Source organism: Ammospiza nelsoni, chromosome 18 (assembly GCF_027579445.1).
Source record: "Ammospiza nelsoni isolate bAmmNel1 chromosome 18, bAmmNel1.pri, whole genome shotgun sequence".
Taxonomy (NCBI): Eukaryota; Metazoa; Chordata; class Aves; order Passeriformes; family Passerellidae; genus Ammospiza; species Ammospiza nelsoni.
Window position 1 is genome coordinate 8,007,618 of NC_080650.1, and position 27,022 is coordinate 8,034,639.

The 27,022-nt window shown below is 41.4% G+C and overlaps 1 protein-coding gene across 4 annotated transcripts; it reads right to left on the bottom strand.

Annotated features, from left to right (window-relative positions):
- Positions 1 to 1,051: 1,051 nt before the first annotated feature.
- PPM1F (protein phosphatase, Mg2+/Mn2+ dependent 1F) lies at positions 1,052 to 26,998 on the bottom strand. 4 transcript variants are annotated; one of them, XR_009419662.1, is made up of 8 exons: positions 26,806 to 26,981; positions 17,263 to 17,393; positions 13,565 to 13,764; positions 12,274 to 12,462; positions 11,002 to 11,145; positions 10,001 to 10,094; positions 8,299 to 8,816; positions 1,052 to 2,121 (listed from the first exon to the last, which is right to left on the bottom strand). XR_009419662.1 is itself a non-coding variant. In XM_059484879.1 (8 exons), the coding sequence occupies exons 1-7, from the start codon at positions 26,979 to 26,981 to the stop codon at positions 8,443 to 8,445; spliced, it is 1,308 nt and encodes a 435-aa protein (XP_059340862.1). In that variant the 3' UTR covers positions 1,052 to 1,874; positions 8,415 to 8,442. The 4 variants fall into 4 exon arrangements, 3 of the variants coding, with proteins under 3 accessions (XP_059340862.1, XP_059340861.1, XP_059340860.1); XM_059484879.1 differs by having other exon boundaries at positions 1,052 to 1,874; positions 8,415 to 8,816; XM_059484878.1 differs by having other exon boundaries at positions 8,415 to 8,816.
- Positions 26,999 to 27,022: the final 24 nt, after the last annotated feature.

Sequence of the window (27,022 nt, forward strand, 5' to 3'; positions counted from 1 at the left end):
AAACCTAGTCAAGCAAATCCCCAGCCCACACTTTTCTAGGAATTTGCTGCTTTTTTAGAGATTATTACAAGCGAAGTTTCACCCCGGCAATTCTTCCTGTTAAAAAAATAAAATAAAAGCAAACAAAAAAAAGACTTCTAGAACCATAAAATGGAAGATATTTTCAAGAGACTTGAGGTTTGATCTGAAGTAGGTTCAAGCATGCCCATAACATCTTGACCAGAACACACCTGATAATTCACTATGGTTATACTTATTTTTGTATTTCAAGAATACTTCATCTGCTTCCCTGTGATGCAGCATTCTGGGTCCTTGTAGACTTTTATTCTCTCTAGGATAAATACAAAAGCATTTAGACAAACTTCCTGAAAGACTGCATCTCTCAGAAGCCCTTGTTAAAGCTTGCCTTTTGTCAAGTCTCCCATCTCTGTCCTGCTCTCCTTATGTCTTCCTCTCATGAGGATATGAACACCTGCACTTCAGAAACAACCACACAGGTTAGCTCAGCTCCCAAGCCTTACTTGTATTTCAGGTTACCATTCCTCCTAGAACTTTCTCTATGTTCTGTAGTAAATTAACCCTAACATACACTGAGGATTTGCTCCCCAGCCTCCCACTTCAGTGGTCAAAGACCACTTCTTTAACAAGTATTCAAGTAAATAAATTGTCACCATGTCTGGCTGCAACAGAGTCTTTTAGATCATTATCCTGTTACTGCAGGACACCAGCAGTACACCCCACTTAACCTGCACTGTCACTGTGGTCAGCTGGGAAAAAGAAGGAACAGATCAAATTAGAGGTTCACAGTCCTGAAATGGCTTCAGTGACATTCATCTTTTCAAGTAAGCACACTGTGTAATCCCAAGGATTGCTTCCTTCTAGTGCTGCCACTGATCTCTTTTCCCAGAAAAGCCCTATGGAGGAAGGTAACATGGTGAGACAGGGTAACCACTCAAAGATGTACAACATGACCTACATGAAAAAAGTTGCAACATGAGGCACCTGAAATATTAGAATGAGATAGATCTTTAAGAAAAGAAACAAACAGTGCTTTGAGTCACTATACTTTATTAATACTTCAGAACCATCAGATCCTACAGTGGCAAGTTCTTATCCCCACCTGTTTCCAATCACTGTTTTGAAACAACTTCTTGCAATATGCAAATAGGTACACGAGGCACTGTGTGAATACAAAAGTGACAGTACAAAAAATTCCCAACAATTAAACCTCATGCAATACATACATATATAAAAAATATGGTAATGTAGCATAATACACACAAGCACTATTAGAACAATCCAAGTAAATGAATGTACAATATGCATAGCATTTAATGATAATGACAACAGGTTTTCAACTTGTGCATAAAACCAGTCAGCTTAAATAAGAGTTTTAAGAGACTAGATAACTGGTTAAGCCACAGCTTATAAAACCTGTTGTACTGCAGCTTTTCTGCTCAGGGTCACAAGTGCAGATTAGCATATAAAATAAATAAGGACTATGATTCTACAAAACTTGGCTAACAGCTCCTATTTCAAAGTCACTGGCCCTCTTACTTCCATTCAATATTCATCAGCCAACACAGTGGCAAGAAATGTGCCTAAAGCAACAGCTCTGCTCTTGTACTGTTTTAATACTGATAAGAAGATATATTTTAGGTCAGCAGGAGTAGTTACAGAGGTCTCACTTACCCCTCCTCAAGCACGGGCGTTACAGTGCGGGGCAGGCACTGGCTGAGAGGTGGCTGAGCTGGGGCTGTGCTGCTGCTCCCACCCTGCTCAGCTGGGCTGGGACAGAGAGCTGGGGAGGGCAAGGAAGGCAGAAAGCTTTTCCCCCACTCTCAACAGTGCAAATAGTTGAAAACACATACTATCTGCAGGAAAAAGGAAAGACAGACAAGAACATTTCTGAACTCCTGTAATCAGGGTGAGAGCTATTGTTACCTGAAATAAGCTTAAGTATTCCTATGAAGTAAAATACAAATCTCAGAGTTTTCTTCTTACATATCCAATACTGGTCCATGCCAAAGCAACAGTTATTGTAGTCTCTTATCTTCCTAGCTGACATGGTTGTTTTTACACTCTTGGTGTTGCAGGCCTCCAAAAATCAGACCAAATTCACTATGGACACAAATGAAGTGAAAATTACAAAATGGCAACAAAACTGACTTAACAGGCAACAGATTATATAGCCTAAAAAGCAGCATTTTGGAGAGGGAGAGGGTGACAATGTAAAAGGACATAAAAGATAGAGGAAAAGAAAATTGGGAATAAAGTAGGAAGGACACAGAGCAGAACTGCCTTGCAGAAGAGGAAGTTCAAAGTAATTAAAGTAATTAAGTTAAAGGAACTTAAAAACTTTATACTGGCCTTTTTTTGCCAGTATAAAGTTTTGACCCAAAATTTAAAAAAATCTTGCTATTATTAAATACACTAAAGAAAAAAAAAAAAGTGGGGAAAACAGACAAAGAAAGCAGCATTAATCATGCAATATTCAGCCAAATGCTTTTTCAGAAAGGTTTCACCCTGGTTTCCTAGCTATTATCTCTTTATCCTTGGACATCTAAAAAGAAGCATCATTGCTTAGATAAAAGGATGAATAGCTCCTGGCAGGGATCATGGTCACACATTCCAGCTCCATTTGCCACAGCAACAAACCTTTTACCTGCCTAATGTATGGCCTTGAAAGGGATAAATAACTTCAAGGAGTGATCCACTTGATCAGGAAGGACCAATGACGTTTCCTTGCATGGAACTCCAAAACCATTTAATCAGTAATAATTTCAGCATTTGATATATTAATATCTCCTGGAAATTAGTAATCAGGCTTAAGAGTTGAGTGAAAAGTCAATAATCAGGATCTAGCATGTCACAAAGACCAGATATATTTAACTTTCTAAGGAACTGGATGTATCTTGTCTCTTCAACCAAAAGGCACATAACAAGACATAAAACTCTGACTGAGAGGAGTTTGTTATCAAAATAAAACAGACATTACAACACAGCCAAATTCATTTGCTTGAAACAGTGGTTTTCAGCCGACAGTGCACTGCCAACTCTTCTAGGCTGTTTTTTTTTTATTCTATTGTTTGCATTCCAAGAAGCTTGAAAACATTTCTTTTCCTATTGATTTTGTCCTCTCCTACTTAACAAAAGCTGCATCTTGCTAAATTTTCTATGTGGCCAACACAGCTGTCCCTTGTTTATTTTTGTGCGCATGAGCAGCAGCGTGTGCAGCGTGGAACATGCATTAAACCAGGGACACAGAAGAGTGTTCAGGTCTGATGGGTCTCACCAAAATAAAGGTTTATGTGATTCTTTGGAAGATGTTGGTTTCCTGTTCCATGCAGAGATAAGGTTATCTGTCACAAGATCCTACCAGCTCATTTTAAGGCATTACTTGAACAAGTGTCTATGACAGATACATGTTCAGAAGTGCAGTCACTCCTTCAAGTCTCATTTGTTTACTTTTCAACTGACATGACTTATATAAATAAAAATAACTTTAAATTAAATAAAATCTAACCAAAACACATGCAGAAAGTGTCTGGCTTAGCTCTTAAGAACTGTCAATGCTACAAAACAAATACTCCACAGGGCTGGCTGGCTGAGTGGCTCGATTTAGTAACACAGAGAGGACCAGCCTCTTGGTTTTGATGCTGTTTGCAAGGTTTTGATGAATGCAACCAGAGCTGCTATAAATTTGTGTTTAGGGAGAGTACATAACTTCATGTAGATTGGGCAGTTTCATATTCATTTGAAAGCTCATTTTTCTCCTTCCCCAATCCTTCCTGGGTGGCATTTTGTTCATCAGAAGAGTTTGCTCCTCAAAAAGGGGGAATGAACCATTTTTTCCTAGTAGGAATTTGTCTGAAGACACAGGCCCAGTTGCAAAAGGGACAGTAATAGAACTAAGCAGGGAAATTTAATTCAGGCTTAACCAGAGCTAAATTATACATGAATCATCTGCAATCTGCTCTGTTGTGGCTAACATCCCCCACCTGCTCCCTAAAGCATTTGCTTGATACTCCAGTACTGTAAGACTAGAAACAGACAATGGCTGGTGCTGCACATCCAGTACCTGCATCCACAAGAACACAAATAGTTCAATCAACAGAGTCAAATTTGCACTAAGAGTAGAGCTGCAATATTAACTTAGACTTTACTGTCTATGCCCTTTATAGATGGAGGGTATTTGCTGGGTACCTTTTTTGCAAGGCCATTTACAAATACCAATTACAAAAGTTCTTAGCCACTTATTTTGGAAACACCTTTTTTAGGTTAGTTTTTAGGTGTTGGTTTCTTGGGTTTTTTTTCACCTGGGAGGGAAGCTTCAACCCCAAATAACCGATTTAAGCAATCAGCTGAGCACAGGTTTTCCAGTGCTGACAGCCAAGTTATCTCCAGAATTCAGAAAACAAGAGAAGCACTTTTCCCAATATCCAACAAGAAAGTGGAAATTTTAGTGGCTCCTCATGACAGAAGGTTAATGGCACTGGAAATGCATTTTAAAAGAGCAGTATCACATCTGACTCTGAATGGAGAGAAGTGTCTATTAAATGCTATTAAAGTCATCACAGTGATTAACACTACTCAGCTGCCAGCATTGCTGTAACCACTTGGTGCCCAATTACTCATCCTGCAGGGCTCACCAGCCCCTCCACTCATGAACATACTACAGGTTTACTCACAGCAGCATTGCACAGTGACCAGGAACTGCAGAGGCTGGCTGCTCCCTCTGAGCACAGGAGGATGTTTGGAAAAATCCATTTAGGAGCATTAGCTGCCATGGTGGTGTTGAGGGGTCACAGAAAGTCACCCTGGACACTTTAGTGCTATTCCTTCTTTGGCTGTTTGAAGACAAGAGTTAGCACAGCTGAGCTCTGCCTTTTTAATGGGTGTGTTTCTAATTCTTTCAAGCACTGGTATTTCACTCTAAAGAACTGACATTTGTAGCTCTATTTTCCAGCCCACTTCCTTTTTAAAATAGGCATTAATAATACTTAAATGCATTCCTGTCTCTCTCTTTCACTCCTCCATCACTCAGAGGGTGGATTTTACTTAATCACTCTCTGTTCTAAGAATTTTCCTGCTTTTCTATCATCCGTATTCTCAGGAAAAAAAAAAGCCAAAATGAACCCCCCAAACAAATGTTATTTGTAAAACTTTCATCTTGTCTCTGTCAGACCCAGAATATTCACTGTCTTAGGTGTGTGGCTTGGAAGGAGAGGATGGGGAAAGGAAGGGAAGGTAGAAGCATGAATTACCCACAAGCAAAAGAGATGTTGGATACCCACTAAGCAGAAGAACTGAAGTCAGTTTCCAGCCAAACAACAAAAGAATTTAGGTGTGCTCTGTTTTAAAATTTCAGGCTCCTCTAAAGAGCAATTTTTCTTCTACTGAGTGCTAAAATGCACTCAGCAGACATTCATTTGGAGTCTAGTAAAATGTGAAAATTATTGAACATTTGTCTTGAATTCTTCAGCTGATTTCTACAGCTCCCCCCCAAACTGTATTTGGGGTTTTCCTGTAGATGACACATCAGGAATTACTTATTCCAGCTATGGGATACAAACTGTCTTTTTTGACCCATTACAATTTCTGTTGACCTGACCAGCCTTTTTAAAGCTAGTAAGAAGTATCTGAAAATGAGAGAAATACTTTTAATCCATGCTGAAATCTCTCTGACTTCTCAAAGACTGTTCCTATTCATTTACATCTCAAAGAAATGAAGCACTATGTCAGTCAGAATGAATGTAAATGTAAGGGAACAGCTTCTAAGAACGCAGAATTTCTTCCCTAGAGCATTGCTTGAGAATTAGATTTTATGATTGCCACAGACAGCTTTCTGAAGGCCCACTTCACTTAGCTCCCATAAAAAAGAAATTATCAAATTTGAAACAAAAAACTATATTCTCACATAGCTGCAAGCATCCATCAAAAGACTTAGGACTTACTTTCCTCTGTAATGCAAATCTGCCCAGAAAAGGTTGAAAAAAATAACCATTACAAAGAGTTTGGCTTGTTCAATCCCTTTCACCTTTGAGGAAATTTGGCAAATTTCTGAAACTAAACCAATATAATGAACTTAGCAATATTTCACACCTTCCTTCATAAATACAATCATTTCCTCCTCCCCTGATAACCCTCAGATAGCAATCAATTCTGCATGATTGTTACTCTATTAATAATAGAACTGTTTCTAAGACACCAAGAGGCACTAGTGGTCATCAGGATTTAGCATGGAATTGAAAATCTGGCTAGAAAGACAGAAGAGTTGATAAATCCAAGGAGGTGACTGAACAATCCTAAGGGCTCCCTTAACTGAAGAAGGTTCACTACAAACACTGATGCCCACCCCACCAGGCTGCCAGAATGGAAATCCTTCCCCACACATTTTAAGACACCAAAATGTAGGGTGGAAAACTGCTTACAGCCTTCTCAGCAGAACAGCCCCTGTGCCAAAAGAAGGCAGTTGCTGTCTGAGCTGCTGTGTGGTGAAGAGGAGGTCACTGAGGAGTTCCTACATTAAAAACTGGAGGATCACCCTCAGTAATTCCAGCAAAAGCCTTGGGGTCACTGCACCATCCCACATCAGCAAAGGATCCAGAGGCTGGGGACACAGACAGTGCTGCTCTGTTCTTCCTCTGAGCCATCCAGCTCTTCTACCTCAGCTTCCTCCCTAAGCAGCATTAATGCTCACCATATTTTAACCAATAGGACTGACATATTGCAATGACATGTGCTTCTAAATGTAGCATACAATCTTGCTGCCAGATGCAAAGCACTTCTTGTTTAGACACTGAAATTAATAACAAATTTACCATTGAGCCTTCAGATCTTGTTGAGTCCTGCTAGCCAGGCAAGACAAAACACAACCACAGGCTCTAGCATGTAATGAATGGAGCAGTTGTGCAAACACCCTCACATATTCATTACACTTCTTTCATCCTCTGAGCTTCACAGTTCTTAGAAAGCTATTCTGACTCAAAAGGTTCATGAAGCGCGACCAAATTAACCTCCACGAGGAAAAAAATTGTTACTAAATTGTTTCTAGTTTGTGCTACTAATTTTTTTGTGAAGGCCAGAAGTTACTTTTTACATTAAATCATTACTCAGATTGTTACTTTATGATTAAACCTCTAGAGCATTCTGCACAGGGCAGGGAGTAAGTCGCAGTGAAGCTTTTACTACAAACCACAAGATTTGGCAACAATGAAAGATGCTTTCTTGAAACCTAGTTACCACAAAAATAATTCACAAACTGAAACATTTAAGTGCATCAATGAAAACAAAAAGTCACATTTGAAAAATTAGGAACTGGCTCCCCAGACCATGATAGGCAGCCAGAAATCCTTGGGTGAAATATTTAAGGCACTTGAGGGTAGTCAGTTTTTTTACACCAGGTAATAAAGACAGAGCCACTTGAAAATTCCAGTTTAAATAAAAACCACAACAAAGTAAGGTAACACTGCAAAACATTCCTCAAATGTAGAGTTCCGAAAATTAACAAATAAACACTTAAAAGAAAAATAAATTCATCCTTTGTTATAGTACACAAAATAGTGGCAGGAAGAGGACATTTACCTGCTTGAGCACACAAACTGTAAAGCTCTCTCTCAAATACCACAAGAGGGGTCTCTTCAGGTTGCCAAATAGCCAATAATCATATTTGTTAGGGAGAAATAATTCAGTGCAGTTAAATATCAGATTCCAGTTTATAAACCAGAGCATCCCAGAAAGCAGTTGATTTTCTATCATTTTCCCTGGGATAGTTCTAGCTAGTTCTGCTTTTCTGGAGCATCCAGTTTTATTTTCTCCTCTCCTTACACACAAATGTTAAATGTTTCTGTTTGAATAAAGAGGCCACATCATTCTTGTACTATCTTTGGTACAAACCAAAAGCACCTTACACAGCACACTGGTGTCAGCCAGTCCCTGCACCCCAAGTCTGTTCCTACAGAACACAGACAGGAAAAAGCTTTTCTGTGGTGGGGACAGCTTCTCCCCTCCACCTTCCAAAGTAACATCACAGTTAAGTACAACATACAGTGCTCTTTCAAAGCACTAATTCAAATTTTCACCCAGAATTCATGAAATGCATATTCTCATCCATTAGCTTATACCTACTATGGTTTCTTACCCTTCCAGGACAGAGGGCTATGACCAACAGCCCTGGGACACCCTTCAGTGCCTGCTCCCAGAAATGAAACAGCTGTACAAATCTCCACGTCCGCTCAGTGTTTTTTGAGGGGAGGGAGGAGAAAAGGGAGAAGAGAAAGACAAATGGGAACTCACTAAAAGGGGTCTTGCCTTTCTGTTCCACATTTGTCCATTTGTCTTTTTTCCTGATACATTGTGCCCTCTGCATTAGAGGCTTCTTCACTGGAAAGCAGTTCCTCACATGAACTTACTTGAACCTTCTGGACTAAACAGATTCTGTCACTGTGCGGCTGCTGCCTCACAGCTGAGGAGGGTAAAGGGTGAGCCCTGAGCACCATCATCAACCCCAGGGCTCTTAGAGTCTCTGACACAGTCTGCCAGGATGTCCTGGGGATCCCTCAAGAAGACCACCAGCACAGTGATGTTGTCACTGGATCCATTCTCCTTGGCAGCAGCCACCAGTCTCTCTGCTGCTTTAAGCCCCACTCCTTTGGTCTGCATCAAATGATCCAGCACCAAGTCTACAACCTCATGGGGCTTGATGGCATCAAAGAATCCATCACAGGCAAGGAGTAGGTAATCTTCTGAGCCAGTCAGCTCAAAGGAATCTCCATCTGCATCACCAGAGACATAGGGCTTCTGGCAGATGTCACCTGAGACAAACATACAAAGCAAAGGCTTGATTACTTCAGATAAAAACAGGTACTTCTTTACCCATCAATTGCTTTTACCATCCTCAAGGATGGCCAGATCCTGTTCCAGAGGTACCTAATGCAGGATGAAAGTAGTTAAAAGCCATGGAATAAGCACAAAGATTTTGTTTCTTTAAGGATGCTTGGAACCTACATAAATCCAGTGGGTTTCTAAGGAGTTACTTTTAATTAAAAATTAAAAGCAACCCCTTAGAAAGTAAAAATTAAAGTAACTCCTTAAACCCCCCCCCTAATTTTGCAGGGAAAATAAGGAATTTTTTCCTAAGTTTTTTCTCTCAGAAATATATTTATGTGAGGAGATAGTCAGGCATTCATGTTGCAGATGTGCCTCCTGTACAGCCTTCAGAATGCCATGAAAATAAAACTTTTCTCAACTATCCAGATATACATGACAATGTCCTAACAATCTGCTCATTGTGTTTAGTTTATCAGTTTTGTATGGACATACTTACCAAACATGAGTTCCTACTGATCCAAGTAGCATTATACAAATTCCATACTAATCTGCTCCCACTCATACATTACATTTATCTACTGTATTGCTCAGGGTTTTTTTGTCTTTCTGCCATAATTGGCAATTAGCAAAGTAAGCTTGTTTAATAAGATTGTGAGAATACTGCAATTAAAATGCCCTAAATTGCTGGATATTGAAGGAGAATGCAGTGATTTGACCTAAGCAGAAAGATCCACAGTTAGGAGAAAGATACATTCATATTAAAGTGGACAAAACCCCTCACAATTCAGACATTTGAGCACATAAAAAAGGCTAGCCAAACATTTATTGCTTCCTCCACTTTTACAAATTAAATGCTGCATATTTGTTAAACTGCTGTAAAACATTACAGTACTTTAGGCATTTATAGGAAGCAAGATCTTAGTAGTAGGGAAAAAATAGGACTATCATGGCTAGTATGTAAAATAAACCAATATTTTACTCTCATGGTAAAACCAATATGCTGATGTAGCTGCAAGCCATGTGAGTCTTTGCCTTATGGGAAAGACAGTAAGTAGTTTACTATTTGTTTGATGCTGAACAAGACACCATTTACAGTAAACACAGTCTCAGGTGCTGTGTTTCAATCAAATTGAATCCAAAGTTTACAGATTTTAATGGTTTATCTCACCAATTGCTCTGGAAACAGCCAAGGTACCATTAACCCGCCAGCAGTCCATGTAGGTTACACAGCCACCCAGAGTCTCAATCCTTGCTCTCTCATCCTGAAAAACAGTGGAATACATTTTGTTTGCTGCTCCAGCTTCTGTATTTCTACAATGAATATAGCAAACACACATATCAGAATCTAGCACAGAAACAGGCACATAGGATTACTGGAAACAAGCCACTACTTTCCATCCCTGCTACGGCTTGTCCACAAAAGAGCAGAATTCTCAAGTTTCTGTATCATCATATGCTTTCTTATACGGATGTGTAAATTTTCCTGCCACTTCTTCCCATTCCATACAGCAGTTGGGTGAATATATAAATGTTCAGAATGAAATACACAATAACTAAGCTAAGTAACAATTGTCTTTGCATTGGTATTCCTTTAACTACTCGGTTGTTACAAATATTCATGCAGTGAAGGCAAAGGGTCATGCAATGCTAGCTAAACTTGCAAAGTCTCCATCCAATTTCATGGAATAAAATGTCTGGCTATAAAAATAGATAGGAAATACAATACACTTTAAGCCAGTTAGGCCAATAGATTTGCATTAGCTTTTCAATTACAGTACTGCATATAATGAAAGATTTGCATCATGCTAATATTTTGAATTGCTATTTATCTCAAATTACTAAAAAATTCTGTAACAGGCAGATTTAAATTCACACAAAAAAGCCTTTGAAAGTCTTTAATTACTGCAAATTTTGAGTAGTCTAAGCAGGAACTGAAGTCAGGACTATCAGTACCATTCATTAGTACTTCCAAGCACGTAAGGTGTAAGGATCATCTTGTCAAGACACAGGAGTGAGCACAAAACAAGAAATTGTTAATTCCATGCATCCAAACATACAGGATATATAATTATGCAAAGCACCAATCACTTAAAAAGGCTTGACTCCAAAAGGTTTCAGGAGAGAATCTGACATCACACAACTTAAGAGGAAAAAACAAGTCAGACTTACTTCTCTTTCTGGTTTGTGAGGTTCCATTAATGTCACAGCTTTCCCTTGCTGCACCAGCATCACCTGAGAGTCCCCCAGCCATGCTATGTGCAGTTTGTTCCCTACAATCAATGCAGACACTCCTGTTGTGCCACTCCGCAGCTTCTACAGAAGGAAATCAGGGGTGTCAGGTGAATATTCAACAGCCCTACTGGGATATATGGCAATATTGAAAACTTAGCTTTGATCACACTAAATGCAGCACATTAGACCTGCTAATCCTAATTCAGATACTTGAAAAAAGGGTACAAGATAGTAGAGAGATGTGAAATAAACTATTTATAAATGTATTTTCTAATATGCAGATGATAAATTTTGTCTCACGTTCTTCCTTCTCTTGCTATTAATTCCAAAACTGATCTAGGAGACTAAGAGCTCTGTTGTTTAAAACAGAGACATGCAGAAAAGCAAAAGGATCTGAATTTCAGTAGAATGAACACTTCACAAACAAACACATCTTTACGATCCCTTTCACATTTTCCACCCTAGCAACTACAGATACCTTGCTCCACACAGATCTCCTTATCCTTGGGTATTTAAATGAGAATGCAAACAAAGGAAAAACATCTAACTGTCCTCGATTCCCTGAAAAGATGAGTGAGAGTCAGACCTTATGCAATGCTGGTCTCTCTTTCATACCTCATAGACAGAAATAAAGATATTGACAATGAGTACTTCCACAGCAGTGCTATAATAAGAGTTCTCAAACAGTGTAATGTGGTTTTGAAGACAGAATTGTTCATTGGACCAACTTAATTCAAAGTTTAATCAATAAGTTTAATGAACTGAGGAGTCTGATTTAAATCAGAGAACACATTTTTCACTTACAATCACCACTGACACTAATAGTAGGACAAGAAAGAGGAAGATAGCAACCATATTATCAGGAAGAAAGAAATCTCTTTTCCAGGTAAGAGGTAAGACAGCAGAACATCTAGAGGCTGCCTGGTTTAGACAAGGAGGCACCAGTATTTTCTCAAATAATTGATATGTCAGAATCATTTAAATCACTTTAGCACTTCTTTTCAATTACTCATCTTGAACTCCCAAGCACTGGTTTTCCTCAAAGTAAGAAATAATTTGATCAAACAAAATCTTTACACGTAGCATAATTTCATAAAGAAGCCAGTGATTGAAATTAACTGTACTGTCAGAATTTTCTGGATAATACCACATTGTCCAACAGTTCTCAGTGTTATTTAAAAACAATGGAATTAATCTCTACCCACTCACCTCTCTTTTGGCTCTGAAAAGAAACATTTCATCTGTCTTCTGGAAAGAGCATTTCAAGGCTTCACCTGGATTCTTAACAATCTCTTCATGTAACCCAACGTTGACATGTAAGTGTGTTGCTGAGTAATTGGCAGCATCCGCTCCACCATGGCCATCGAACACCGCAAAGTAAGCACGATCAACATCATCCTTTGGCAGGGAGAGAGAGAGGAAGACATTCATGGTCAAAACCAAAATAGCTCAGACTGTTACCAACAAGCAAAGATTCTTTATTCTGGGCTTTCTTCTGTATAAATGACAATTTAAGTCCATTTATACAGGTATAAAATGGATAAGATGAGTACTTTGCAGGCCAATTACTTTTCTTTGTTTGCTGTCAGTCACTTAATGTCCTTAAGAATAACCTGGCACTGAAGCAGCAGACTGCTGCTTATATAGTCCTGCAGCAGTTTCATGAACTGCACTTGTACAACTGCTGTTCTCCAGATCACAGAATGGTTTGGGTTGGAAGGACCTTACAGACCACCTAATTCCAGCCCCTCTGCCATGTGAAGGGACACCTTCTACTAGACCAGGTTGCTCCAAGCCCCTCTCCTGTAGCCCCTCTAAGCACTGGAAGCTGCTATAAGGCATCCCCAGAGCCTTCACTTCTCCAGTCTGAACCACCTCAGCTCTCAGACTGTCTCCACAGCAGAGGTGCTCCAGCCCTCTCAGTATCTTTGTGGCCTCCTCTGGACTCGCTCCATGAGATCTCCTTCTGATTTTTGTGTAGTGAGTCCCAGAGCTGGGCACAGCTCTGCAGGTGGGGTCTCACCAGAGCAGGTAGAGGGGCAGGTTCCCCTCCTTCAGCCTGCTGCCTTCCCTGCTTTTGATGCAGCCCAGGACATATTTGGCTTTCTGGGCTGCAGGCACACATCACTGGGTCACATTGAGCTTCTCATCAGCAAACACCCCCAAGTCCTGCTCCTCAGGGCTGCTCTCAATCCATACAGAAGTCGTGTCAGTCACAAGCACATTGTAACTCCAGCAACATAACACAAGGTGAACTTCCCATCTTCCGAGATCATAACTTATGACATGAATCCCAAAGTCACAAGATCCTCCCTGCATCACTTCTTTATCAGGGCAGTAACTGGCCCCCAGCAATCTGAGTCACCAAGTCCTTGCTCCAATGCAGACATGACAAATAACTTATGGCAACAAATTCACAGATCATCCATCACCAGGGCCCTGTGCTTACAGCAATGCTGCAAAGCTGCCCAGCCATCCCCCCCGTTGTGTCCAGACTCACTGAGAGGCCGAAGAGCTGATTGAACTCGGGCAGCAGCACGTGGCGATCCTCCATCTTGCGGCGCGCGTTGCGGATGGCGTGGATGGACACGAGCAGGAAACGCGCCAGGGGCCGCAGCGGCGGCAGCTGCTTCTGCCACTCGCAGCACACGTCCCGCAGCTTGTTAAAAAAGCAGCGCTGCAGCGACTCCCCATCCAGCACTGCCAGCACAGAGGCAAAACAGTGAGTGCTCTGGCCCACCTTCCTACACCACTCCATCTTTTGGCCTGTCTTTCCTTCAAGTTTCTTTCCCTATCCAGCACCCTGCCTTTACAGGCTCTGCAAGAATTAAAATGAGGTCCTGAGAATAATGTGGAGAGAAAGTTGCAATGGAAAACAGTGTAACATTAAGTATAAAGGCAGCTTATTTACTTGCAAGTTCTTTTTGAAAATAGAGGTTTTATCAAGGAGGTGATTACAGTACAAAAATCATAACAAAGACCCAGAAAAATCAGTATACTATATTAGACATAAATATTATTATTACATAAGTAAAATCAGTACGATAAAGTGGTAGGAGTTCGTACATACTGAAAAATAAAAGGGAATCATCAAGATCAGAAAAACCTTCAAGATGAGATTGTTGTTGTCTTGGACACAAGGGCTGAAAAAGCACTGGCCTGGCTTTGGGTCAGGTTATGTCCTACTGAACCACTTCCACTGAAACAACAAGGAAGTCTGAAAATGTTTGCTGAGGTCAATAGCTCAACTCACAGTTGAGCTGAACAGATTAGAATTTTAAGCTGTTATCTTTATCTTTTTAAATACTCATGGTTGTAGGAGCTGCAGGGACAGAACACTTCCGCTACTCTCCAGCTTTGTCATTACAGAGCAGAACTGTAAACACCCATTGGGCATGGCGTGAAAAGCTCCAGCCAGACACTCAAATCCTTTTCTGGACAGATCCCAAAGATCAATTAATCCAAACTTGCTCATCAGACTGAATGGTTTGGTGCTTGGCATTGTGTCTAGCTTTGCAACACAGTATCCCTCCAAACAGGTAACCATTTAAATTTTTGTTATTTGAATAGGAAACCTGCCCAAATGCTAAATCAACTAACTTCAAAATGCACAGAAAAGAACATTTATAGAACAAAAATAATTTGCCAGTCACTACTGTATACTCTAAAGACCTGCAGTGCATGAACTATCTTTCCTGTATCTATTTTATCCTGACTCCTGCTAACACTGCTAGCATTAAAGCTTCCTCAGAATTCCTTTTTGTAACTCCTGTTTTTTTTTTCTTCAGCAACAGTAGCTGGCCAGCTTCAGATGCATCACTGGGCCTGGAGAATTGAAAGCTAAATTTAAACACACATATTTGATGAGCAGCCACTACATACTAACCAAAATTACTTTTAATTCGCTTAATATGTAGGTGTTAATGGACAAGCTATAAAAACCTTTAGATATTAAATCATGCCAAACACAAAATAACTAAACAGGACAGCATCTCTGACAGCCTTGCCTACAGCTGTTAGTTTACATATTTCTAAATGTCTAGACTAATACTGACCAGAAGACACATATTGCTGTTTAAATATTAAGCTTGTGACATCTGACAAAGAATTTAGTATCTCAACAGCAGAAATGCTTCTGCAGTACCACAAACAGTGGCACTCACACGTGCACACATTTCCCCCCCCCGTTGCTTTTATATAATCACTTCTCTTTCATTCCAAGAATGCTTTTTTTGGCAGATTTACCACTGCAGTGCAGGAAGAGAGGCCATACTGTGCTGTAGCATGAGGAACAGCTTTCCTTCTAGTTGTACAGTTCAAGTGATGTAATACCAATTACAAGATAGGGGAAAACAAGTACAACCAAGGGAGCAGAAAAATGAACATTTTAAAGGTAGCTGTTCCTTGCTGAAATTGGGCAGCTCAAGCACCTGAACAATGAGCCAATTTCCATCCTGTTTGATAGGGGAATGAATGGTCAGTAGAGATTTGATCTAAATGGCAATGATGACAAGAACAAAGAAACAAAATAGGCAGGAATATGTAAAATGGAAATTAAAGAAGGTTTCAACCATCAGAACAGGGAGGGCTCTGGGGCACTTGTCAACAAGTAATAGTGAGACAGAATGTGAACTAGTTCAACACAAAATTCATCCAAGGATTTTCCAACTTCACCTGCACTAGCTTAAAAGTAGACTCCAGCCCTATCTTTATGGCCTTCAGAGCAAAACAGCAGCCTGAATGTTCTGCAAATGTCCCCAACATATAGTAACAGAGACATCAGATGCTTGTAGCCAAGAAAACGTCCACGTCCTATCAAGTTCTCATTACTCCTTGTTTCTAAACATTATTTCTTTATTATTCAGATAGGGTTCATTTTGGTTTGTGGGCCCAAGATTTATGTAAGACACAGAACTACAGATTACAGTCCTAGGCTCACAAATGTATAGCAGTTCATGCCCTATATTACTGCTATAGTTCACCTCAGAAATAATTACACAGGAGTCAATGAAGAGTCCACAGCACAGTGACTGCAGGGTGCTCTGATAACAGTTTCCAACTGCTTTGTGCAAACCTACATAATTATCCTAGGTGAGTTACAATATGCTGCTTCTGACTTTCCTGTAGAGGCTGCAATGACCTGGTCACACCAAATTCATATTTGCCAGCTCCCCCTCAAGGCAGAGTGCTGCCCCAGGCCAGGGTAGCTGCAGTGAGTGAAGGCCACAAGCATTAGGGCAAGGGATGACATAATCAGAGTGCAGCACGACTTAATTAACTGAGTTCCCCCTCCTGCTGCTTTAGACTTGGACATGAATGCTGAAAGAGGCTTCTGGGAGTCTCATATCCTGGCCACTGCACTGCTCTGTTTGGGGCACACTGAACTGCCTTTCAATCCATCCCAGGGAAATGCAAGGGTGAGTATTTCCTCTTACAGAACAGACTGGTTTGCCTAAGACATCTCCATTTCTATCTTCTACTCTGCCTGCATCCTGCTCTGTTTAGATTCTTGGCACTGGGACTAAAGGTTTGGTGAAGTCTAATGTTAAACACTTCAGTACATAAATGCAGTAGGACCATCTGTTACACAAGGCACAAACCCAATACTCAGTCACCAAGGTCTGTTCTCTCTCCAGTTCACTCAGGAAAAAATGCAGGCATCAGGTAGAAGACATGCAAAGCTCTTCTTCCCTCAGTATCCCACTTTTACAGGAGAGTGGGAAGAAAAGAAGCTATTGATAAAATCACAAACTATCGAGCAACTTGCCAAGAGAAAGATCTGGAGTTTCAGGATATTTAAGATATGGAGGAGCCAGAATCTGGTTGCCAAGACAAAAGCAAGATGGTTTATTATGGATGGATTGAAGGTGTTGGTCTGACTCTACAACAACTGTGGTGATGGCAATGTCAAAGCATGGGAATAATAAGGTCACTCTGCCAAAGGGCAAAGGACAAACTCTTCCCTTTAAGAAAGCCAATGCACAGCATCAGTCAGGGCTCCAGACACTGTTTGCATGCTGCCCACAAAACCAGCACAGCTTCCTTTCATCCCACAGGTACACAGCAAAAGCAAATGAAGTTCCCTTCACTGCTGCTTGCCAGGCAGCCTAACCAAATAAATCTGGGAAACATTTCAAAACACTAAACTCTTCTGAAAGACAGCCTCTGGAAAAACCACAGACAGAAAAGTATACTTACAGGTGAACCTTTCCTCATCTCCTTCTCCCTCTGTTTCCACATTTTGCAGCTTAAATTCAGTCAAGTCTTTTTGGAGAACTTCATCAACTGCAGCATGGATCAATGATGCTGCAAGAAGTGGTGAAACATCTCTGCTGGTAAGAAAAGGAAGGGAAAGCAAAATAGACTCCATTAGTTTAAACTGAGCTACAACCTCGCAGTGTATGGCTGGTGACCTCAGACTTAGAAACCATTACACACAATAATACAAACTTCATTAGTAAACTAGTAGAGCAAACCATATGTTCAATATTTATTCACACTAATCTTTAGTAAGATCCTCAGTTAGACAACTGCTTTCTCAAGAATGTAAAGAGGAAGAAGCGTATGAATCATATTTTCAAACTGTTGCCTCACACTCCAGTCACAGATGGTACCTGTTTCTCTTGAGCTATCAGATGGGAACTGCTACCTTCAATTCCAGCCTCTGAACACACATTTTGTTTCTACTCACTACACAGCATTTCTTGCTTGCAGTCAACTATCTCACCACAGACAGCATCAAGATCTCAGCATTGTGGTAGATGCAAATCTCTAAAAAAGTTACTTGGAACTCTCCTTCCCTTCACAAGAAAAGTCATGCTTAATGCTAACCTACAGCCCTTATAATTCAGTTTATTCTGACTGGAAGTTTTCCAAAGAAACCAGCCAGGCAAAGAGTTGACACAAGACTAGGATGAGAAGAGGCTCCAAGACTTGTTATTTAGACAAAGCTTTTAGGTAGGCATCTAGAACACAATAATGCTACACAGTATGCTCACCATCTCCTGCTCACTCAATGCTTTATTCAAGCCACATGATTTATAAATGCACACACTTGCTATAATGTTTTTGAATCTGTAAACAAGTAAGTCTCATCCAACTCCAAAAGGAGGCTACTATAAAATAACTCCTAAAATCACTACAGTCTCATGGCAAGCACTAACAACTACACTATACATAGAAAACACATTCCAGCCATTTTCTATGAGCACGATGAAGAATAAGAATCAACATCCATAAAAAGCCACTTTATCCATTGTTCATGGAACATTTGATTCCCACAAGGTGTTGAATTACCCAAGCAAAGCAAATACCACATTGAGGTGCAAGTCAAGGACAAGACTTTGTTTTCCCAGGAAACATTTAGAAAGTTCTGCATGGAACTGGTTTGCTGGGGAGTATGAAATGGTGGAAGCATTTGGTGTGTGGTGTTGCTCAGCAATGAGTGGTTTGTGTGCACAGAAGGGCAGGGAGGGGAAGGCCGCGGGGTTTTAGATCCCAGTGACAACAAGCTGAAATGCATTTTGCCATTGTGCTCCTGAAAGAGGGGCCTTGTCACATCCTCACAGCCATGTATGAGTACCTCCTGTGGCAGAAACAGAAAGCATTGTGTCAGTCAGCAGGCTCCAACACAGGCCTGCTTTATGCCACGCATTCTGTGGCAGCGACGGCCCAATTTAATGAGTTATTTCGGTACTTCAAATAGATGGCAACGTGTTTGCAGCCCTTTCAGTGCTAGCTGCAGTCATGTCACATCAAGGGAAAACAGAATGTGGCTTTTTATTTCTTTTTTAAGGCTGATATGTTTAGGGGAGTCAGTTCCTTTCCTAGCTCATTTAAAGTAACAATGCCTGCTTATAATGGCTCTGACACTGACAGACAATCTTTTAAGAGGTCAGGCAAGAAATACATCCAAAACAGAAATGGCACCCCTGCCCTCCAAAATCCTTCTTCCTGTTGTTGTTCATGTAAGAGAAAAAGAAAGAATTATGAAAATGTAAGCCCCACAAACAATGTCAGATGTGTTGTTGACGCTGCTGAAAGTCAGAAGCTTTAGTCAAAGCACGTTTCAGCTCCAAGAATAGAGACAAGAAACATTAAGAAAATAGCAATGCATTTAGCTGCACAGTGAGAGCCACAGCTTCAGACATCTTCAGAATTTCTCTGCTATACTGGAGGAAAAAATATCTAGCCTGGGTTCACAGCTCAACATCAGAAGAGGGCTTAATACTTTGATTTTAAATTTTGTACATTTCTGCTTTCCAGAGTCCAGAATTGCTCAATTGGGCCCATAAAAGGCAGCTTAAACAAAAGGAAATCTACTAAGTACTATATATAATGCACAAGTCATGTATAAACCTCTGCTTACAGGATGCCTGTAACAAAGAGAAAATTTACAAATTATGTCACATCCTTCAACTTTTTCCAGTTGCCACCCAGTTCCTAAAAAGGAAATTTTGTGATTCCTTAGTACTGATATGCTTCATTCAGCTTTGCTTCCTATGTATCTCCTCCCACTCCACAGTTCAGCAAATCTGTTAAGAAAGTGGTTGTTTATTGGGATTTTGTTATGCAGACAGCAACAACATCAAATAATTGATTCTGATACACTGAATAAAGATAGAAGTCTAAAAATTACCAAACCTATTTAGTTCAAACTCTGCTCTGAACAGAACATATTTATGATTACTTTATTAAATCTTCATCACAGCATTACCACATTGACAAGACTGGTTTTCACTTGAGCTCAAGTGAATGGAGCTCCAAGGAATGGCATCTTCCATTCAGGTTCAACATTTACCAGGTCTAAGTTCACCTTCTAAATCAGAGAATTTAAGAGTTAACAAAATGTGTCATTAAAAATGCTGCTTTAGTTGAGAGCTACAAGGTCTCACTTGGCTGGAGAGTATCTGGAAACAGGCACAGTACCTATGGCAACCAGTGCAGAAGTAACCCAGTGCAATTACCACTGCAGACTTCAAACCTTTCCTGTAAGCAAAGAAGAATGTCACTTATTGTTAAAACCTTCCTTCCAAAGAAGCCCAAGACAGCCTGGTGATGAGCTGACCCAAGCATGATTTAATCTCCATGAATCACAAGGAACACTGTAGCTGTTTCCTAAGTGGAAAACCAACTGCATTGGGAAGAAGAGGAAAGCTGCTGGGGTGTGTTACATGCACAGGATGCTACTTTAGGGGAATCTTAGAAGAAACACGTTAGCCCCATTTCTCCGACACGCAACACTAAACACTCAGCCTCAGCACACACAGGCTGGTAGTAAACAGACCTTGGATTTCTTTGCTGCAGGCTATTTCTTTGCTAACACAAAGGGTGTGTTCTGACCACAATAAAAAATATTTTAAAAGAACTAAAGCATGTTGTAACAGTGCAGACGAGGCATTGTAGCTTCACCAGCAGCTGAAGTCAGATCAACAGTGGCTGGAGCAGGGAGCTTGTCTCCTCCAGCTACTCACAGCAAAACACAAGACTTATTTCAAAAACCTGAGTACAGATAAAAGAGGTAAGTTAAAGAGTAAAGCAATACTTATGCTAATAAAGATGACACTTAAATTTATATGCCACCCTCCTCCTTGAAAGATTCTGGACTGCTGGACACACACAGTACTGGTGAATGGAGCTATGCAAAGCTCCTGTTGATAAACATACCTCCGGGCCAAAATAAAGTTACACACAGAAGTAGAATGCAATTATGATGCTTTGCATACTTTAGATTTGGCATAAATTACAGAACAGGACTTACTTCTCTTGTTCACCTTGTTTCTCTTCTGCAATACAATTTAGTTGTCTATTTTTTTTTTAAATTTCAAAAGACCAGCTGTCACACCACCACAGCCACAGGGTAATCACGTATGTCAGGTCAATCATCAGATTGATACTGACCCTTTTAGTACCAGTCTTCAGAAAGAAAAACACCAAAATATATACACGTTTTTTTAGGAAGCAAAAACACAGTAAGATAACTTCTCACTCATTCTTTTTATTTGGGTCATTAATCCCCCAAGACACTTGTAGCAAGTGTTGCAAACAAGTCACCAGTTCAAAGATGTTCCCACCTCTTCCCCTCCAGTTTAAGAGGTACATTCAGAAGTCTCTAGCAAAGATTTTTTGGGGTAACAGGGAAGCATCCAGAGCATCAAAGCTCAGGCCACCACACCCTGGCCAGAGCCTCAGCTACAGCTACACTTTTTGTGAAGGCCTGAAAACAGCTGACAGACCTCCTGCAGTGCTCCGTGCCCAGCTTACAGTGGCTTTGGGCACTCAGAGTTGTGCAGCAGATGGCAGACCCCAAAAAGATACTCCTCAGCACTGGGAGCAGAGAAATGAGCTCTGTGTCACCATGGAAGGTGGTACACAGCCTCTCTAGAATATGCCAAACACTCCATGTTTCCACAAAGCCTTCTGCATTTTTATACCCCTATTTTGCAAGCAAAAGAATTCACATTCCCCCCACTCCAAACGCACACATTCTCCCACAGTACTGTCAGGAAATCTGTTTGTATAAAATAAAGCACAAGAGATTACCAACTGTCTTGGCCAAGTATCGATCACTTATATTTCAGATTTTTTTTTTTTTAAGTGATTAATTTTGTTTCTAGACATTATTACCAAAGCCATGGTAACAAAGCAGCAGTGCTACTGCAGGCCAGAGCACCAATGTGTGATCCTCTTTTCCTTTCAGACTGTGCACACACACATGTTGGGGATAAAGAAGTGTTATATCTGAAAGCACAGCTCCAGCTGCCTTACATCTGAGGGAAGAGGAGCCCTTATCTGCTCATGGGCCCTGGAACAGAAGATCCCACAGAGCTCAGCTCTGGCACTGCAGGCTCAGGGTGTGTTTCCAGCATGTTGCAGCTCTATCAGCAGCGGGTTTAGTGCAGATCTGCAAATGCCAGCAGTTCTCCAGCAAGTGAAAGATCCTCTCACACTGCCAAAATAATAGCAGGTCACAAGTTTCCTCATAAACAAAAGCTGCTTGTATTCAGTATTTTCTCCCCAGTCTGCTGCTTTTATTTCCCTTTTGCTTTTTATTCTTATAATCAACTACAGAATGTTTCCACTCAAGCAGCTTTAAGCATTAGCATTTATTAGAGCAGTACCTAGAGTTCCCAGGGTGATGGTAGCCAGAAAAGTACAAATAATATCCATTAAGGAGAGAACATCTGACATTCTGCAATGCACAGGAAGTTGTTCCTTGTGCTAATGAAATCAGGTCATTGAAGGAGATGAACAAGAGGGCATCAAGACAAATATATAAACAATGCCACACACAGAATTTCCATCTCTTATGGTTACATGGAGCAGTTTTTCCCCAGCTTTTCTTATGAAACTACCAGAAGCAGCAGCTTTAGAATGCAGAATCCATCTGTTCAGGCCCTTCAGTCATTACTGAACAGTTTTGATACAAAATGTGCAGTGAAGAGTCACCTGCTACTTCCATTTTATTCTCAGCAGGAAGAAAAACCCCACAGCAGAACAGGAGAGGCTTAATTCCACAAAAGCCACTTTCCAATTAAACCCTAAACATGTTGTTTCAAAATTGAGTATTTATCCTCAAACAACAACAGAAAGTGTGTTTCACACAGGTTATGAGAGCAAAATATGCAAACATGCTCCTAAGCAAGAAGTACCAGAGCATTACAACAAATTGTTCAAATTAGGAATAAGGAAGTAGGTTTTAGGGAATTTATTAAAAGCAGAGGTCACAGTAGAAAGTAGTTTTCACAGAGGAAGAGACTGAATAGAGTTTTAAGAAGAGATTGGGAAGTCAGAAGCAAGATAAGATTTTCCTTTCCCCCTCCTCATACCTAAATCACACTAGACCTCAAAATATCAGAATTGCTGAATTAACTACTCTAAAAGAAGGGAACACTGGAAATAAAGATCCCAGGGCCACACCTTGGTGTGAGCACTACAGAATAAAGCACAAAGACACAAAACAGGATGCTGAGGCAACAGCAGATCGCTGGGGAGGGGGCAGAACAGGAAGCCCAAGTCTCTCAACTGTTATTGTGGTAAATCTCCTCCAACAGGAAGGCTGCAGCAATTTCACATTGTTATTGGATATGTCACAGGATGCCCATACAAGTTTCAGCTCCTATCAAGGGAAGATGAAATTTCTATATTTGGGAGTCTGACTTCATCTCATGTTCTGTTGCAGTCAAAGTCAGGAATATTTCAGGTTAATTTCTAAAGCCTGGGAAGTAACTAATGGTCACTTCATTCACATTCACCTATTTTCATAGACTATCAGAACACAGCTATTACCCAAAAGTGTATGTTAATTGAACTTTTGCAAAACAAGATTACTTAAGCTTGCTCTGATTCTTCAAAATGTTATGCATGTGTTTAGCTGCAGTTAGCAGCAGGCAGTTCCATTGATTTAAATGAACTATTCAAAGTAGAATATCTGCAAAACTTTACCAGATTAGTAACTTAGGGACAAGGCATGCCAGAGAGCAAAATGGTTTGCTGTTTTAGCTGGTGGTTTGCTAAGGTAGCTGCATTTGCAGAAATTTGTTAAAATAATTCATTTTAGATTAGGCCATTCAGGGATTAGCCTGACATACCCAGCTGCTTCCATGTAAAAAGATGTGTGCAGCCTTGGAGAAGCACCAGCATTCAGAAACTCCATGTTGGACCAAACCAAAGCTGCCTCTTGGCTCATTCTCTTCTCAACAGAAATCCTGATCAGCAGTGGAGGAACAACATTTCACACTGCAAAGGCACAAAGGTTTGTGCCTCCAAGCCACTGGAAGAACAAGCTAAACATCACCATATGTTGTCTTGGGATCTAAGGATACTGCTGGGCCTCTGTTGGCCATGGACCTTGATTGGCTTGGGCCCTTCTGGGCACGACCCAAACACCTGTGCAGGTGAGAATGGAGTACCTGACAACACAGAGAGGAAAAGCAGAACAGCAGGACTGAGTGTCAAACTCACTTCCCAATAACACTTTGATCTACACAGAAACCCTTCAGCAGTACTAATCACCATGTAAAATACACTCTGTGATGCTGGAATGTTAGAGAAATCTCACACTCAGGAAACAGATCAAACAACAACACCAGAAGTCAGCAAGGTACACCCAGTAACCCCTTCAGTTCAGAGTGTTAAACATATGCAGAATAACAGAGTGATATTTGAAGGTGTGTGTTTTTCACCAAGCTGCCCTCCATGTGTTTGGGATGCTGCCATGACAGCCTGCAGGATCCCAGCTACAGAGACCTCCTGCACAGCCACTGATCCGGCCCCTTCTACATCTTCAACTTTTATACAAACATTTAAATGTCTTCTAATGTCAGTCCTCACCCTTATTTTTCCATTTCTTAAAATCTTTAACAGCCTTCTTTCTCTTATTTCCTTACTACTCCCCCATCTATTTTACTGAGGATTCACATCAACAGAAAAGTTTATTTAGCCTTCAAAGCTGTATTTTGAATTGATCCACAGCAGCAAACATGGGAAAAAAAATGTAATGTTGGCAATTTCTCACACAATCAGAGACTTCAGTTTTAGTTCCTAATTACAGGTATTATAAGGAGAAGGCCTGCAATTTCAAAACACAAGACTCCTGTCTTGGCCTTGGGCTGTATCGGTCTTTTTCCACACATGCAAGAACTGAGCCTACCCAACAGGAAAATGCAGCCCTTTTGCAACTGCAAAATGAGGTTTCTCTTTGTCTTAGGAGTCCAAACCTGAGCTATAATTCTGTAGGGATCCCTACATTTGACACTTCAGGTACACTACATTGCACCCAAACACAGAGCTGCCTGCAGCCAGCCATGAGAATTCACAAAAACACTTTTCTTATCTACTTCTGTTTTTCACAAACATTTTGTAAAAACAAGAATTAATAAGTAGACTGCTGCACTTCAATTCTGCTTTACTCTCTTTAGCTCTCTTTCCCTTCCTTTTTTTTTTTTTTTTTTTTTTTTAATTGCTGAGGAATTGGGCAGCTCCACAAGAGAGGCTGTGGAGCCAGAACTGGCTGCAGGGCAGGTATGTGAAAAATGAAGCTTCTGACACTGGCAGGCTCCTCTCTGTGTAAACACCAGGAGTGACAGGTGAGGTGAAAGCATTGCAAAACCAGCATTCCTCTTCTGCTTCCACTTGTTACTGTGCCCAATAGACAACAACAGAATGTCAGCAGACATGCAGCTCAGAAATACTGATTTTAAAGCACTGCAGTTTGAGTAACACATCCCATAACTCTAAAGCCTCATACCTTCCTCTCTAAATCAACTGCAGAGAGCACCAGCCTGGCCCACGTGGCACAGTGGGTGCCATGTGATAAGTATTTGCTCAAGATTGGCATTACCTTGTTCTTTAAAGCATTCACCCAGAACCACTCTTGCTCCACAGAGTTCAAAGATTCAATGCACGTGATGAATTTGCAATCTCGCTGTGGAACAAAACACAGCTGTGTTTTGTTCAAGAGCAATTTAGTCAAAGCACAACTAAAAAATGCAATGATTATCTGGGCCTTTTTAAACTACAGACTAAGAAATTGTATTTCTTTGGTATGCATTTTTCATCTTCAGATTTAGGCATACAATTTAAGTGAGTGATATTATGTCCATAATAACCCCTGTAACATGCAGGAGTAACTTGATTTTTAAGACAAATTTCCAGGGCATTTTAAATATCTAAAAATCACCTATACACTTTCAACAACAAAAATCTATTTGGTGTTCATAAACTCAGTGGATGATAGTTTAAAATGCAATTAATTCAAACTATGTTTACTATCTATCAAATTCCTCTAGTAACTAGATAACATTCAGCACATACCAGATCAGAACCAGCCTCTCCACAGCACTGATCACCACTCATGCTCTTTCGGACCATTCACGATCACTGTTCAGGTTAGTGAAGCAGATTGCGGTAGGAACTTTGTAACAGCTGGAGTGCACAGGCCCTACTGCCAAGTGCATTAAGAGAGTGGAACTGGTGGGAGATAACCTGTTCTTGAGGAAGCACTAACTTGCCAAAAGAAGTAAGTCATACCCGAATTCTTAGCAGCATTAAAGAGGAAGTCTAAACTATTCAGGATGAGGGTTATTAGGATGCAGTCAGGGGATGACAGAAGCATCACTGATGAGGAGCTGCGTGTTCCAGCAGTGGTGTGACTGCGCTCCTGAACTTTTAAGTAAATATCAGCTGGAGAAACCCACACGAGCACGTCCCACTCGGGAGGGCTGGGGAGCTGAACACCCTGGAGCTGGCTCGCCCCTTACCCCTGGCAGCCCAGCGAGGCACCTCAGGGCCAGCCTCCCTCCCGGGGCTCCAGCTGACCCACACGGATGCCCTGAGGGACCCGAGCTCTCACTGCTGCCACCCCAGCACCGGAACGGCCCCATCGCGGTAACTGACTCCGCACAGGGAGCGGGAGAGCAATAGCTTTGAAAAGAACACACAATCTTATGAAGGCCGAAGGCCTATGGCTTCAATAGGAGCATGCTATTAACAGTCACCAAAAGTAATTCAGAAGGGGAAATAATAATAAATAAGTAAATAAATATCCAAACCTAAAATTCCCTGGAGACGCTGAGGGCTCTCCCCCGCCCCCGGCGGGCCCCGCGTCAGGAGGAAGCGCCTCCCGCGCCTGCACCTGCTGCGGCCTCGGTGCCGGGCCGGCCCCGCTCTCTCACAGCGGCCGCCGGCGGCGCCCCCGGGGCAGCCCGGCCGGAGCCCCCGCCCGCCCCACCGTCCCCTCACCTGCTGCCCAGGAGGCTCCTCGCCCGCTCGGCCAGCGCGCCCGGCACCTCGGCCCTGCTCAGGGCGCCGCTCCCCGCGGAGCTCCACGGCAGCGGCTCCCCCGGGCCCAGCGGCGCCGGGAAGTCCCTCAGGAAGGAGCTGAGGGGAGCCGCGGACGGCTCCACTTCCAGCGCCATGGCGGCGCTGCCCGGCCGGTAGGGGCGGGCGGGGCGGGGCC

Bases quoted from the DNA above. Each gene is read 5' to 3' on its own strand.
- PPM1F (XM_059484877.1), bottom strand. From the start codon at position 26,981: ATGGCGCTGGAAGTGGAGCCGTCCGCGGCTCCCCTCAGCTCCTTCCTG. The intron at 12,463-13,564 runs GTGAGTCTGGAC...TCCCTGCCAAAG, and splicing joins ATCAGCTCTTCGGCCTCTCA to GATGATGTTGATCGTGCTTA. The intron at 8,817-10,000 runs GTGAGATAAACC...TGTTTGTCTCAG, and splicing joins GGCTGTTTCCAGAGCAATTG to GTGACATCTGCCAGAAGCCC.